The sequence below is a fragment of the Canis lupus genome, chromosome 1 (assembly GCF_011100685.1).
Source record: "Canis lupus familiaris isolate Mischka breed German Shepherd chromosome 1, alternate assembly UU_Cfam_GSD_1.0, whole genome shotgun sequence".
Classification (NCBI taxonomy): Eukaryota; Metazoa; Chordata; class Mammalia; order Carnivora; family Canidae; genus Canis; species Canis lupus.
In genome coordinates this window covers 29,396,189-29,412,937 of record NC_049222.1, presented here as the reverse complement: position 1 = coordinate 29,412,937, position 16,749 = coordinate 29,396,189, and the positions used below count along the sequence as shown (strand labels likewise).

General features: G+C 38.3%; 1 protein-coding gene across 1 annotated transcript in view; it reads left to right on the top strand.

The window, feature by feature from the left end:
* The window catches only part of MAP3K5 (mitogen-activated protein kinase kinase kinase 5), a 198,397-nt gene that overhangs the window by 123,435 nt on the left and 58,213 nt on the right, over positions 1-16,749 (top strand). Inside the window, exons 12-14 of the mRNA XM_038526115.1 lie at positions 3,989-4,038; positions 6,510-6,605; positions 9,352-9,433. Of these exons, the coding sequence (XP_038382043.1) occupies positions 3,989-4,038; positions 6,510-6,605; positions 9,352-9,433 (228 nt within the window). The remainder of the gene's footprint in view (positions 1-3,988; positions 4,039-6,509; positions 6,606-9,351; positions 9,434-16,749) is intronic.

Here is a 16,749-nt window from a genome sequence, read left to right as displayed (position 1 = left end):
TCCAAGGACACTTGGAAACAGAATGGGGCTAAAGGAATTAGCAATTAGCAGGGCCAGGAAAATGAGTGGACAGCCAGAAGACAGAAAAAGAACAAAAAGTAAGACAGAGATTTTTGGAAAATAAATGCTATTTCCAGCTAGTTTTCTGGAAGTTCTTTATTGAATAAAATTAGCCTTATATTGACTCCCTTATGTTTTGTGACAGTTGTAGAGATAATTTTTATATTATGCTGAGAAATAAATGTATGAAGATAGGAAAGAGTACATGAAGAGTTACAGATTTAGGCTGTGAGTTGTCCAGTTTCCACTTTTACCATCTTTTGATCAGAAAGAATTACATTTGCATTGTCCCCACTGTGCTAAAAATTCTCCTTGTTCAAAAATTTAAGCTTTCTTAAATCAATTTCCATTTTGAATGTTACATCAGTTTCTTAACAAACCCTAATTCTGTCCACAGCATGTTCATTACCACTGTCTTCCTTTGTACTGTTTGAAATAGAAGTGATACCCTTGGAATGAGGACAAGCAATAAAAATAAGATAACCTGGCTAATATCATGCTAGTTTAAAGCAACTATAATAACTATAAAGTAACAGATAAATAGCAGGGGTATAGGTCTGATGTTAAACAAGAAATGGATTCTTTTTGTCATAGAATGTTTTTTTTTTAAGATTTTCTTTTTGATTAAAAAAAAAGATTTTCTTTTTGAGAGAAAGCACACGTGTGTGCGAGAGGAAATTGGGGGTTGGGGGAAGGGGCAGAGGGAGAGGAAGAGAGAGAATCCCAAGCAGACTCCCAACTGAGCCCTGAGCCCTCAGGGCCCAATCTAAGAACCCTGATCTGGAGACCATACTTGAGCCAAAATCAAGAGTCACAGGCTCAACTGACTGAGCCACCCAGGCACCCCTGTCATAGAATGTTTTACATTTTTTTCTAAGAATAGAAGAGTGTTGCTTTGCATTTATCACGTTTATTTCTTTACTCCCTCTTTCTCTCAGGATTTTCATTCTAAAATGTGGAATGAACAGTTATGTGAGCTAGTATACACTTTATATTGCAACTATCAAAACTTTAAGATCATTATACCAACTCCTAAGAGTCCAGGGGCTCTTAGAGAGTTACTTTACCTTAAGGACAAAATAAATTGAAATCCTAATCTCTTAACAGTTCTCCCTTTTTTCAGTGGATGGTTGCTGCTTCAAGTCAGGTTAGCACTTGAAGAAAATATGCATGTGCACAGGAAAGAAAATTTTAGATTGAGAAAGAGAAACATTATTTCTAAGATATTTTAAGTGGTTGTTACTTAGAATCCCTTCCTTTTTTGGAGTCTGAGCACTCCTGGCCTATCTGGTGGTCTCTCAGGGAAAAGTAGCAGGCAGCAGGGTCCCAGTGGAATATGAAGGTCTGATCTCCTGCCAGCTCCAGCCATGGCCACTCTGAGAAGATCCAGGAAATTTGTGAGGGGAATATGTTTGCCTCAGATTCTAGATTTTTGACGATATGATAGTCTCATCCATCAATGATGCTTTTAGCTATAAAACTCCCAGCTAAAAATGGCTTAATTGATAAAGAAATGTTATCTTACATAACAGGAACTTCTGAGGGGCAGGGGGTTCATCCTGGGGGTATTTCAGTGGTTGAACAGTGTCCCAATTCTGAGTTGGCTTCTCTTTATGCTCTTGGCTTTTCTCTCATTGTCTTAAATAGTAGCTCCAAGCATCAGTTCACACACACAGAATCCAAAGGAAAAGGGTCAGGCCCTCTCCTTGGTAGCATAAATTGCATCATGTGTTCATGCCTGAAGCAATCACTAGGAAGGAGAATGGACTTATTTCTCCAGTTTGGACCAATATCCCCCATCCCAAAACATTGCTACCTGAACTCGAACAAAGTTCAGTTTTTGTTAGCAAAGAAGAAAAGTGTGTCTGTCCCATTGTCTGGGGAACTGCAGGTCTCCCAATGTATAACTCCTGCCACCGTAGCTCAGTATTAACTCCTAGTCCCTACTGTTGTCCTAGCTGGGGCATAGGATCCGTGAGACTAACCAGTTCCTACAACATCCTGCTTGTGCTGAGTAAATTAGCTTAAGTGTCGGTTTGGGGCTTGTTGAGACTAATTATTCCAGCTCTGCCTCTGGCAATCCCTTTACCCAGATTCCCAGACAGGCCCCAGGAACCTCTTATCCCACCAGTTGGCTTTGTAGCTCGCCAGCGCCTCCACGTGGTGAGTCCCAGTAGCAAGGGAGTTAGGGAGATGGGCCTTATTCCAGATGATTCCATCTTGGGTCATGGGCTTCACAGCACTAAAATAAAACATTCACTGGCAGCACTTGCAACCTTTCAGGAACCTAAGATTCTGGAAATGCTGTTCTCCTTTCCTACGAAACCAACCCAATCAATGTGGGAAATCTCTCCTTGGCTATTCCCAGAACAGGCTGTGATATAAGATAGATTTTACCAGCGCTGTCTTAGGGGTGTTTGCCAGTTGCCCTGTTCAGTTGCAAGTTTGCCTAACTGCCCTATTAGCTCTGCATTCTACCCCCACCTCCTGATCCTGGATGCTGCCTTGATGAACAGCTCAGTTGCAGGCTCTGAGGATAAGGCTGCACTGCAAGTAGTATGCAGGTGATGGCCACAGCTCCTGGGTCAATTATATTTAGAAGGTCACCTGAGGCCAACAGGATTTAGAAACAACTTTCCAAATTACCAGCTGAAGCTGCAGGGTGCTATTTTAATTTCACTCCCTCTGTACTCTGATTAAGAGAGACACATTCCAGGAGCACCTTTCCATGGTCCCTTCCTTTCCTGGGCTGCCTGCACAGCCTTTGTTGTGTTAATCCAGGTCATGTGCCCCTGACCTGACTGGTGTTGCATTGAAACTAGCTTTTTAGTACTCCTTTGGGTTTGGGAAGATCTATTTTTAAGTTACATGGTCCTAACAAAGAACTAGGTGCTGTGGGTATAAATTGTGGCTTTTTGATTTGCTTCAGCCAAAAGGAGAGTTCTGGTTCACCTCAGAGCCACAGGCTTCCTTACCCATTTCATAAGCCCAGCCAAGACCTCAAGTTCCTGGCAGTATTTTCAGTGGGTGGGTAAGAGCTTGTTTTCCTGGTTGTTTCACATTTACAGAGTTGAATTGGCAATCTGAATTGACTATTTTACAGCACTTGCTAAACTTGGACATGTGTATTAACTACTTTACTTCTATTAAAATATTTTTGTTGTCAATTCTGTATTGTGTCCAGACATATTTTTATAGGGAATGTGATCCATCTTGTAATTTATTTAAAAACATGAATTTAATACTAACTTAAACTTAGCTTTAGTAATAAACTCAAAAAATAAATGTCCACATTTTTTTTCATCTTGGCCCTGCAATCACCCAGATTTATCATGACAATCAAATTTTTTATGTTCAAACATTATTAGTATATTAAATTTTGTGTAAATTAGGTCACAAGACATTGTAGCTATGATGAACACTGTATGTCGTGTACCTACACACATACTTGCTGTATTATTTTCTGAAGAAATAAAACTACCATTTTAGTTAGAAAATTTAAAGATAATTCAGAAATAATCATCTGTAAAGACTATTCAAATTAATTTTTTTTTGCTCAGAAAAGAAATATTGCTCAGCTATAATAATTGAATTACCTTGATCACTGGGTTTTTTATTTAAAAAATTAAGGAACAACAGTCACTAGGTTAATTTGGTAAAGATCAAGTTTTAGAATTTTAATGAGACTAATTCTCCTACATTCTCTTGGAAGCTGTTTTATTGAAGTACAGAAATTATTAAATAGTATAAACATCACCCTTGTGGCTGGGAAATGAATTACAATTTCCATCCAGATAATTGGTTCATGAAGAATTATGCACTAGGAAAAATTACTGTGTGTATTATTTTAAAATAATAAAACAAAATTATGTTATTTTCATTTGGATGACTCAGTGTTTATTATTCTTGTTCTTCCCCTGTGTTCTAGAAAGGTATACATGAGTGGAATTTTAGTGCTTCTTCTGTCAGGGGAGTGAGGTAAGTTTCCTTGGTACTTTTTTTTTTTTTCTCAGAAGTCAAGAGAACTTTTAGTCAGGATTTAAAAATGCAGAGAACTTAAGAATCCTTCTATTGATGAAAAAGCACAATCTTCTTTTCTGTCTCCACCATAACAAGATTTGCAACAAAACTCTCCCTATTAGTTGAACTGACTCTGTGCTTGTCACCTGCTTAAAATATGGAGAATATGGGGTAAATGTGGACTCTGGAGCAGAATTGGTTTGTAGATAAAAAATGAGCTACTTGGGTCTTCTCTAGCTTCTTAAGCTGTTGGTTTAAGGGATGATTTTCTAGTCTTTTGATATGCCAGAAACTAATCTCTTGTTAGGTAGAACCAAAAAAAAATCTTTCAGATTGTGTCCTACAGTTAATATTAATATGGCCAATAATGAGACTATAGGGAACTCATTTTTTACAAACTTTTCTTCCTGAGGTTGCTGTTAATGATGTGTTCTTGAGATTATAGTGGCTCCCTTCAGTTTGGTTTAGTTCTGACATTACCATCATAATGCCAGTGGCTCAGGAAATGCCATTTCCTAGGTTTTAGAAATAAGATTTTTTTTTTTCCAGAACCAAGAGCCACTGGTTAAACATATAAATACTTGTTCTGTAGAAGCTCAGGCTAAACCAACTCTTGGAAATTTCAAACCAAATTACTTGTGTTTACTACTATTTATCTCCATATAATAGAAATGAGAAAAAAAAAGCAGATTTCTGCAGGCCAGTTATGCAATACCCTGTTGCTTTTGGTATAATAATAATTGGTTTTGTTGGAGCATGAACTGGTAGAGCTGTCTGAGTCACTGATAATTGGAGTTTGCCTGGTAAAACCACCTGTTACCTCATGAATGCACAGAAACAAGCAAGATAATGGATTGACCCATTAGCTATCTTTCCAACCCATGCCTTCTCAAATAAAGTTTTACTCTTTTAATATTTAATTTTTGAAACCAGTCATTAGCAAGGCACTCATTATTTATTGCTGCATTTTTAAACAATTTAGGAAAGTATGGTACTATAAATTCCACTTTATTATATCTATTTTCCAGTGAATTCTTTTTTAATTAAGTATGGCATCACTACATAAACCTTTGTTGTGACCTACAGCATATACATAGAATGTTTCTGTGTGGCTTACTGCTGGTTTGTATGTTGAGAAACTTAAGCTCTAGTGTGTGACTTCAAAGAGAGTTAAGTTTTCTTGGCTTCCTCCTCTATAAAGAGATAACTACAGAAAAGAAAATTTCAATTAAGTCGGCAGTTTGTCTTGCATCACCTCAGAACTTGCTCAGCTCCGTCAATGGGCATTTATTGAGCACCACCAGTGTGTCAAATGTTGAGTCCTATTCTGCTAGAATACAACAATGACTATGACATAAACTCCAACTCTTAAAGAGCTCACAACCCATCAGCGGAACGTTTAATAACTAATGGCAATACAGTCATTATTGAGATGACAGGTATATGTTCAAGGAACAGAGGTGCAAGAGAAAGTCTTTCTGTTTAAGGTAGAAGTAGGGAAGGGAAAGGGTAAGATCTAAGCTGGGCCCTGATGGTTGAATAGAATTTCTTTAAAAAGTCAAAAATGATGTGCATTCCAAATTGAAGGAATAGCAGATGCAAAGGCATAAAATGGGGATTAGCATAAAAAAAAATAAAAAAAAAAATAAAATAAATGGGGATTAGCAGACTACAGCCCACAGGCCAAATATGACCCACTGCCTGTTTTTGTAAATAAAGTTTTATTGGAACTCAGTCATGTTCATTCATTTGTGCATTGTCTAAGGCTGCTCTAACAGCCAAACCAAACTGAGTAGTTTGGCCTGCAAAGCTTGAAATATTTACTCTCTGGCCCATTACAGAAAATATTTGCTAACCTTTGGCATAAAACAGCATGGCCCAACTGGTAGACTCAGAATTATTTCAATTGCTATGAAATCACTTGTTGAGTCAGAATCAAGTGCTGTTCTACATTTCTTCATGCCTCTAAAATCTCTACAACCAATGAAGTGCTTTTACTGCCTCCACACATTGCCTTCCTGACTTTGGAAATATTTCCTTGTTCTACAGATGCCATAGAACCAAAATCACAGAGCTCAGTCAGCTAGCTGATACTTCATGCTTTTCCTCCCATCAACCACGCAGTGTGGTGCTGTAGCAGACAGGATGGATGGCTTTCCCATGCTAAGCTGGAGGCATCCATAGCTTAGCTGTGCTTACAACACTCCAGAGTGACCCTATCTGCAGGCATGAGTAGGAGGACAATTCTTAGACTATTAAGTAATTTTAATATAGTGGTATGGGGAACATTACTTTTCAAGTGCTATTTGTATCTTTTTGTTATAAACGTTGATATCATATTGGGGATTGGATATAAGAAGTATTTATTTTGCATTGCACATTCATAGAAGTATTAGTATTTCCCTGAATAATCCTTTTGTTTGTTTCAGTATTTCTAAATTTGAAGAACGATGCTGTTTTCTTTATGTGCTTCATAATTCTGATGATTTCCAAATCTACTTCTGTACAGAACTTCATTGTAAAAAGTATGTATTCATCACTGTTTAGGTATAAAACATACTGTTCTTACCTGATCACTATTTTTAATTAATGAGTGAACATGTAGCTCCTGTAAGGAATTTGTGGCTCTGTGGTTATATAAGTATTTCATTTGGGCTAATAGTTTATAATTATGAGGTGTGTTTAACAATCAGAGTATGGAGGGGCTCTCTTTAATAATTATCAAGCTTTTTCTTAGTCATAATTTATTTTTCCACAGACAAAACATTAATCAAGACTTAACAGTTAATGGACAACTGTAATGTCTCATTTTTTAAGTGCTCACTTATTACAATATATGATTAACAAAATTTTTCATTCTTTTTTTTTTAATTTTTCATTCTTGAATTCTTCGAATAATCTCACTATTTTCTGCAATGGTAGCTTTTAACTCTGGTTCATATTAGAATCAACTGGTGCATTTTAATAAGTGCCTGGTCTCTCCCCTTGATAATTATGTTGGATTTTCTGGTGGGGATACAGTTCAAGTTAAGAGCCAGTGATCTGATCTACACCAATAATAGATAATCCAAAAATCTGTGGATTGCACTGTATGTGTGGGTTAACCTCCTTGGGTATATTTCTCTTGGGCTAATAATTAAGTACTTCATGTTCCCATAGGACACAGTGACTGACTGTGAGGACCTAGGCAAGTGAGTAACAATTTAGAAACCAAAGTGCAGGTAAAAGCCAGCTTGGACTTAAAATTTTCCTGAGGGTTGTTCCTATTCAAATAATCAATATTTGACCCCATTATAAAATGACTGACATATTGTTTACAGTATACAGTCAGTTGTTTTTATCTTAGTCCCAAGAAAAAAGCTTGTAAAACCATAATTCTATAGTTGGCCATAGAACTATATGGCTATAGTTTTATCTTAATTATTGTAAAGTAGACGGCAAAAAAAAACTGGAAATAAGAAATAATTTCCTAGCACACATAACGGTCTAATTTCTACTTAAGTTCTCAAGGCTACTGATGTGTTTCTATGATAATTAAAGCCAAAATTTATGGAGTTCTTACTCCAGATCTAACATCTATTTTAATCTCCATATAAAAACTCTTAGGTAGGTAATATTATCATCTTCATTGAAAAGAGTAAAAAAAAATAGAGTCTTAGTTCAATGAGCTTAAAATCATATATAAGCTGAAAAGTGAACATTTGAGGTTTGGACCAACTACATTGACTCTAGAATCCAGGCTCCAAAAAATTATACTGTGTTACCATCCTACTGTATAATATTCTGTTTAGAGATGTTTGTGTTGAAAATTTTTCTGTAAAAAGCTGATGGAAGTCTTTAACCCAGATCTAAAAGTCTGTCTTTAAAGCCAGAATTTTTTTTTAGGTTTTTCACTTTCTTCTTCCTCTTGGTTGAATTTGCTTTTGTCCCTAACTCATCAGGATATTTAATCTTCATCAGAGCATATGTTACTCTGTTCAGACTTGGAATTTCTTTTTCTTGTCATTGACCTCCAAGAAATGTGTACAGAAGAAGGAAGAATGAGGAAGTAGGCACCACATACAAACTCCATAGATAGTTTCCAAACTCCCAAATGGGCTTTGTCTATTTTGCTCCTTATCACTGTCCCAAAGGCCAGAATAGTTTTTGATCCTAATAGATACTTGATGTGTATTTGTTAGATGGAGGGATGGAGGGGTAAATGGGTGGGTGGGTGGATGGATGGATGGATGGATGGATAGATCAATCGATTAAAAAGAGGTACAGAGATAGAAAGGTTCTTAGTTATGGTAGGTAGATTTTTCTTACCCATCTAACCTGCTCTTCCTTTGGGCTGGCAATGCAGAGCATGACCTGCATGTGAGATCATCAGCCCTATTCATGGTGCCTCCCATGCCTTAAACCTATGAACTGTTAGCCTTCCCTCTGAATGGACTAGACACAGCTAGTGTTATAGGGAGCGAATCTGTTAATCGATGTAACTGTTTTTCTTGGCTCTGAAATGGTCTACGGGAAAAAGCAAAACAAAAAACTTCATAAGAAGAGTTCCTAAAGAAAATGTCACCAAAAAAGAGGAAAAGAGGTGGCTTTTACACACATATAAGCCAGCTGTTCCTAATTCATATCAGTGTTTCGCAGATTGTGTTTATGGGACACCATATTTGCGATAGTAAAAGCAAAATATTTAATAACTGAGATCACATGTTGTAGTGACTAGCACTATACCCAGTAGTCACCTCAGAATTTTTGTTAATTCCCATTTTAAATAATAATATGACCATCAGCAAAAACAATAACAGCTAATATTTAATGAGTGCACTCTGTTAATACTTTACAAGTATTATGTCAAGTCATCTTTCTAACAACCTTTAAGTTAGATACTTCTGTAGTCCCTATTTTGTAATTAAGAGTTGAGGATCAGAGAGGTGGAGGAGCTTGCCCGCAATCACACAAATACTAACAGTCTTGGTCTGATATCCAAGTCCACAGTCTTAACATTTCTGTGTCTTTGTCTAGCCTCATTTTTCTAATTCTGTAATATATTACATTACTGTCATTTGAAATGAGGTATTAGGTTGGACAATCCTACCAGCCTGTGTTTTTCTTTTGGAAAAATCATATTTTTCATGCCAGTACTGATGGTTTGTTCATTGCCTGACTTTAGAAAGTCTCTTAGCTCCCATCTGTTGCTCTTAAGTCATGTTGGAACATACTTGCTCATATGTACTATCAGTTGTATTATGAGTGACCACATACCAACTCCCGTTGTAGGTTTTTTGAAATGGTGAACACCATCACTGAAGAGAAGGGGAGAAGCACAGAGGAAGGTGATTGTGAAACTGACTCCCTGGAGGTAATGACTCTGGTTGCATGTTAAAGTTCTCTGGGGCTTGAAGTATTTAAAGTCTTACTTGGGGGATGCATGTGGGGGTGGGGGCATGTAAGTGATGATGAAGAATGAGGAACCACAGTCTTTGAGATTGCCCTTAATGCTGCACACAACTTCTGGATTCCTTATTTAAAAAGAGCTGGAAAGGGTGCATAGGTGGCTCAGTCAATTGAGCATCCAACTCTTGATTTTGGCTCAGGTCATGATCTCAGGGTCATGGAATAGAGTCTTGGCCTGCGACCAGCTCCCCATTCAATGGGGAGTCTGCTTGTCTCTCTCTCTCCTGCCCCTCCCCCTACTCACACATACAGGTGCACACTCTCTCAAATAAATAAATAAATAAATTAGAAAAAGAGCTAAAAAGCAAACATTGGAGAGCATTCTTATTTGGGAATACTGAGTTTCTGTATTTTGCTTACCTGATAGTAAGTGTACTTGATCTGTGAGGATGTTGATTACCTTCAATGCATGGGCCACGGTGCCCTTGCATTTTTTATTCTCCTCTGAAATTTGTGCAATTCAAACAAGCAAAATACAATGAAAATTCTGAAAGGCACAACTGAACATGGCCCTCTTTCATATTCTATACAGAGGACCTGGAACAATAAAAGATTAATGGACTAAAGAGAGGAGATAATAACAATCACCAGAAATACTGTTCCACTCAACCCCAATCTTCTGATTCTGCCTCATGGACACAGGATGCAGCAGACACCTATTCTTAGACTGTGTCCATTTTCTCTCTCATGGCTCCTCTGTGATAAAGAGCCTTCCATCGCTGTAATGCCCAGTGCTGGCATGTCCCAAGAGTGCTGACCCTAGCACTTGAGCATCTTCAGAAAGTTGACACTACTCCAGACATGACAGAGGGCCACCTTCTTCTCCAAGCTCTTCCCAGTGTTGTTGGACTTGGGACAAAATTCAGAAATCCAAGCAATACTGAAAATTTCATTTCTAATGTTAAAGTAAAATTAAAGAAGCTAGAGCATCAACCTGACTGGTATACTTATTAGATCACTTTGATAATGTTATCCCACATACTAGAATGTTTATATATATAAAAATGTTGAAGTGGCTGGGCAGCCTGGGTGGCTCAGCGGTTTAGCACTGCCTTCGGCCCAGGGTGTGATCCTGGAGACCCAGGATCGAGTCCCATGTTGGGCTCCCTGCATGGACCCTGCTTTTCCCTCTGCCTGTGTCTTTGCCTCTCTGTTTCTGTGTCTCTCATGAATAAATAAATAAAATCTTAAAAAAAAAAGTTGAAGTGATAGAGTAGCAGTAGAAGGAAATTTTAAATATAATAACCAAGTGTTAACTCTGTCCAGAGTTAGTTCTATAATTATCTAGCAGTTGGTATAGCTTTGATGTTCCTAGGTAAGCCTAAGGCTCTTTCATTAAAGTTATAAAAAGATGATGGGACCTAATTTGGAAAAAAATGTTTTCCCATGCATTAGCTACTCTATAGGAGTAATGTCTATTATACTTATTTGTGTATATTTTATTTTACAATTTTGTATTGTCTTATTCAAGTGATTGTGTTAGGAATTAGGTCTCTTGGCTTCTACATCAGTGCTCCTTGACTATACCTCATTATCTGTTTTTATTTGGTTTAAATTTAGTCACTTGATGCACAGCAACAACCAAGGTAAAAGGTAGCAAAAACAATGAAAATTAAACAGTTCTATTAGTAAACATAAAATGGTGAAGCAGGTGGACTAGAAGATCCGGAAAGTTCTTCTGCAATGTCATAAAATGCTGGCTTTTTTTTTTTTTTTTAACCAATGATAGATATCCTTTATTTTATACCCTTCCTTGAGAAACTAAATCCATCTTATGAAAAATACACATAGCACAGCCAGGTTGTGATCACCATATGAGACAACATGGTTTTCTTAACTGTTTAAGTCAACAATTTAGACTCTGCTTTAGGAACCACTTTAACCCTATGCATAGCATAACACAGGTCTATATATATATATATATATATATAAAGTGTTAGATATTTTTTAAACTGTTGTTAAGAAGATACAGAATCAAGATCCTTTGACCTGGATACAGTAATTAAAAAAAAAAAAAAAAGAGCCCCTGTGTGGGGGGCTTTTCCTGGTCAGCTAATCTTTCTGCAAGCACTGAGAACAATCGCCAACCAAATAAAGAGGGGAATTCCCAGGATTAGCCTGAAGGTTTTAGTTGCTGTGCTGACCTCACAAAAACCAGTGAGTACAGTATTGCTGATTCATCAAAGTGCTCCTAACTCGCCCTTCTCAAGGAAGTGCAGGGATACTATTCTTTTAATGTTAGAAAAACATTCTTACACCCTGTCCTTTGCATTCTATCAGAATAATTTAAAATTTAAAATCTATGACAGAGTGACTTCTACAGTATTCCCAATGGACTGTATATGTATAGCATATATAGTGAATTCAAGCATACTTCTTTTTTTTTTCATTTGTTTTTATTGAAGTTCGATTTGCCAACATATAGCATAACACCCAGTGCTCATGGATCCAAGCATGCTTCTTTTAAATCTTTTGACTAGTTTGTCTTTAAACCCCAAGTAGTGACATTGCTGACATTTGTGTGTTGTGTAGGGTGTGTTTTGGGGCCTGTTCTGTGGGCACAATGGTAATAGAGATTGTGATGATGTTATAGGCTGTGAACATGGTGACATCCATCTTTACTCTCCCTCTCACTGAACATCACTTTGCAGCCAGAGCACCTTTACAATATGAGGTCCCTAAATAGACTGAACTAATATTTTCACATGACTTATGATCACTTCATGATTACATGTCTTAGATATTTTCGACATTCTTGATTTAAATTATTTTATCAGTATCCTAAATATTTAATTAAAGTGAATTCTTTAATATCATTACCACAAACTAACCTCAAACTTGAGCCCATGAATGATTCAAAATAATTCCTTGGGCAGCCCCGGTGGCACAGCGGTTTAGCGCCGCCTGCAACCCAGGGCATGATCCTGGAGACCCTGGATCGAGTCCCACATCAGGCTCTCTGCGTGGAGCCTGCTTCTCCCTCTGCCTGTGTCTCTGCCTCTCTCTCTCTCTCTCTGTGTGTCTCTCATGAATAAATAAATAAAATCTTTAAAAAAAAATAATTCCTTTATTTCCCATTCCTTACAGTGTAACAGGAAGATTTACTTAGAGATCATCTTTACACAGCGATGAAGATTTATATGCAAAATAGTGACTTTCCAATCATCAGCTCAGCTGGTGATAGAATTAAAGTTGTTTCAATGCATGTATCAATTATAACTGAAACCTTTAGGAGCTAAGTCCCAACAAAATGAAAATGTTGGTAAAGTCAGATGTTCCTTAACTGTAGCATGTTATCAGTGTTGGCAAACGTTAACTATATATAAAGTGGTTCTATAAACTACAAATTTGAAGCTAATCCCTAGATTTCTGGATGTTTGACAGACTTGAAGCTCTTATTAAGGTCTGCTTTTCATTTTGAGTAACAAGGTTTCTTTGAAGCAGTAGGGATTCAATCTCCTTCTGGACATAGTCAGCCTCTTCTCCAACTGATCAAACCCAACTCTACAGAAATTGCTGTGCTGGGGTCAGGAGCCTTGTATTCTAGTTCTAACTTTGCTAACAGCCAGTTTTATAACTTTGGACAAAATTCATACTCTTGGCTGGGTGAAAATGACTTTATTCCTCAAGTGAGAATGGGCCAAGAATACCTCAAATATGCTCTCCTAGCTCAGATTTGTATAATTTTTCAAGTTTTGGGGGATCCCTCGGTGGCTCAGCGGTTTAGTGCCTGCCTTCGGCCCAGGGCATGATCCTGAAGTCCTGGGATCAAGTCCCATGTCGGGTGCCCTGCATGGAGCCTGCTTCTCCCTCTGCCTGTGTCTCTCTCTCTCTCTCTCTCTCTCTCTCTTTCTGTGAGTTTCTCATGAATAAATAAAACCTTAAAAATTTTTTTTCAAGATTTGTACAAAATGTGCAGGTTATTTCAAATACAGATCAGTACCACTTTCAGAGGACTTTTCTGCTTTTGAACAGAAAGTGAAACTGCTTTTTTTGATTTAAGGCCATGTTTAGGATACTCAAGGATACCTTTTGACATGGAAGGGTCATGAAGCCATATCTTTAAATAATTTACTAGATTAGTAAATTTATATTGAAATCATTGAACAATTGATTGCCATTAGCCGTAAGAGTTGTAATACACATCAACTGCGGTCCCTATTTTGTTCTCTCAGCCTTCCATATTTTCCCTAACAGCTTGGGCACCTACCCAGCAGCCACCTGGGAAAAAACCTTACTCTGCCTCTTTTCCTTCTCACACTGCAACGTCCCTCCAGCCCAGGCACCTTATCCTGTCATTCCCCATATCAGGGCATCACCACCTCTCCTGTGGCTTCATCTCTCTCCTGCCATCAACAGGCATCTCTGTCATCATCAGACAGATCTCTCATATGATTTAATCCTGCAACACCTCTCATTAAAAACCTTTGATGTGGGACGCCTGGGTGGCTCAGTGGTTGAGCATCTGCCTTTGGCTCAGGTCGTGATCCCGGGGTCCTGGGATCAAACCCCACAATGGGCTCCCCACAGAGAGCCTGCTTCTCCCTCTGCCTGTGTCTCTGCCTCTCTCTGTGTGTCTCTCATGAATAAATAAATTAAATCTTTAAAAAAAAAACCCACACCTTTGATGCTACTCTGTAGAAGAAGGTTTCCACCGATGGAATGTTCTCAACCCTCAACCCTCAACCCATAGCCTTGCCTTTCTGCCTGATGAGCTGGGATTCCCAGTCTTTTCTATTTTCCAGAAGATCAACCTTTCCAGCCCCTGGACTTGATCTGCAGATGCCCAACTCCACATGCTTTCTCTTCTCTGTCCTACCTGGTGACTGCATCCTCATTTTTTGAGATGCAAGTCAAGTGTCATTTCTCAACAGCACCTCTCCCTTTTCTCTGTTCTCCTAGCATTTTGAGCCCACTCCTCTGCCCTAGCTTTTCTCATTGCATTGTAATTTGGTGGCCTGCACCAGACAACATCCCAGAGCAGAACTGTGGCTCATAGTTTCATCTCATAGTCTCACATGGTATGGACATCCAAGCAGAAGTAGTTCGATCATATAAGAAGGCTTAAAAGGGTTTGAAGGTTGCGTGTGATAAAACCAGGATTATTTAAAAATCTCTGAAACCAGGAGAGAAGGTTATGGATTGGAAGGGACAGAGTAGGTACTGTGACACTGGCTTGGATGTTCCTCAATTAATGTTAAGTCAGTGATAGAATGAACACTGTAATCAAGCCACGTGTCATCACCAAGGCATTATTGACTCATTCTCTTTTAGTCTCTCTTTTTTTAGTTCCTTGGGGAGAAAAAGCCAGGTACAAGTTACTGAAGTTCTTTTAGTCCTCCATACAAAATATGTTGTGTCTTCCGCCTCACTCCTCTCCCAAACACACACATATATTCCACGTTTCCTTACCTCCTTCTCTCTTTCTCTTTCCCTCCTCCCTTCCCTCTGTTTTCATCTCTATCCCTCTTTTTCTTATATTCATTTGGATTTCACTGTTTTATCAAAATGGGTATATGGCTGACTCAAACCTGAGGCAGTCATAGCATCTGACCCTGTGAGCCAGTTTATACCCGCTTTCCAGGATACACAAAGAGAAAGTTGACCCCTTGTGGGTGAAGTGGAGACAAGCAAGATGAAAGGAACATTTTCTTTATTTTTTTTTATGATAGTCACACAGAGAGAGAGAGAGAGAGAGGCAGAGACACAGGCAGAGGGAGAAGCAGGCTCCATGCACCAGGAGCCCGATGTGGAGCCCGATGTGGGACTCGATCCCGGGTCTCCAGGATCACGCCCTGGGCCAAAGGCAGGTGCTAAACCGCTGCACCACCCAGGGATCCCGAACATTTTCTTTAGACTTAAATGTTCTGCAGAATGATGAAATAAAAAGAAAAAGGGGGGGGATCCCTGGGTGGTGCAGCAGTTTAGCGCCTGCCTTTGGCCCAGGACGCAATCCTGGAGACCCGGGATCGAATCCCATGTCGGGCTCCCGGTGCATGGAGCCTGCTTCTCCTGCCTGTGTCTCTGCCTCTCTCTCTCTCTGTGTGACTATCATAAATAAATAAAAATTTAAAAAAAAAAAGAATGATGAAATACCTTACCATTTCCTTTCCTGATGATTTGCTTCGCAAACATCAATGGGACCATCAGGACACTGGCTTATTTTTCTTCCTATTTCTTTCTTTTTTTTTTTTTTTTACATATCTGAAGCTCAACACCCACATTTACTGCCACTGAGAAAATATATCACTTACAGCATTGTATGAGAGGAGTACCCATTTGTTACTCGTTCATTCTGTTGAGAGGGGGAAAAAAAAACTTTTTCCTCTATCAACTTAGGTTGTGTGATTGGGGGCCTGCAAATTAACTGACAAAAGACAGATTAACAGATTATATGTAATTAATAATTACAGATTATTCATGTAAATGTGAGCACACAAAGTAGTTTCTGATCAGCTAGGTGAAGTTTGTTTATCCTACTAAAAAAGGTCCTTAGTAGGACTTAAAGGAAAAGAATGTGGTGGGAAGAAAATTAAGGAGAAAAAAGTGGAAGGCACAGAACCTTTCAGCAAAGTTTTGTTTATGTAATTCCTCATCCCTCTCAGAGAGGGGATTTTGGCAGCTGTATTTTCAGGAGGCTTTGCTTAAGCCAGCAAAAGAGGTTTAGATAAGGTTTTTAATGCAGCTGCTGTTGATTCAGATATTTTCACCTTAAAGTCATCTTTATACCACACCGACAGGTATAAATTCAGTTCACTCAATGAATAGTTATTCACACCTACTACATGGTTCCTACTACATGGTTGTCATTATTTTAGATGCTAGGGACACAACAGAGAAAAAAAATGAGAAAAATCCCTGCCCTCACTGAGCTTACATTTTAGTGAGAGTAAGCAACATAAGTAAAATACATAGCATGTTTGATAATGACCAGTGTTAAGGAGAAAAATTAAGCAGGGAAGGGTTCAGAAAGTTACAGTGTAACAGAGCATGCAAGTTTAGACCAATAAGCAAGGGAAGGCTCATTGAGAAGGTGATAATGTGAGTAAAGGCCTGAGGGAGAAGAGATCAAGCTACCTATTTGAACCTACAGCATTTTTAGCATTTTATTAATGTTATTAATAGTTATTAATGTTTTTGACATTTGCATACTAAGAAGCCAATACAGACTGAAAATTAACAAAACTACCATGTGGGTTTTGAGGTGACCACTCATCTAAT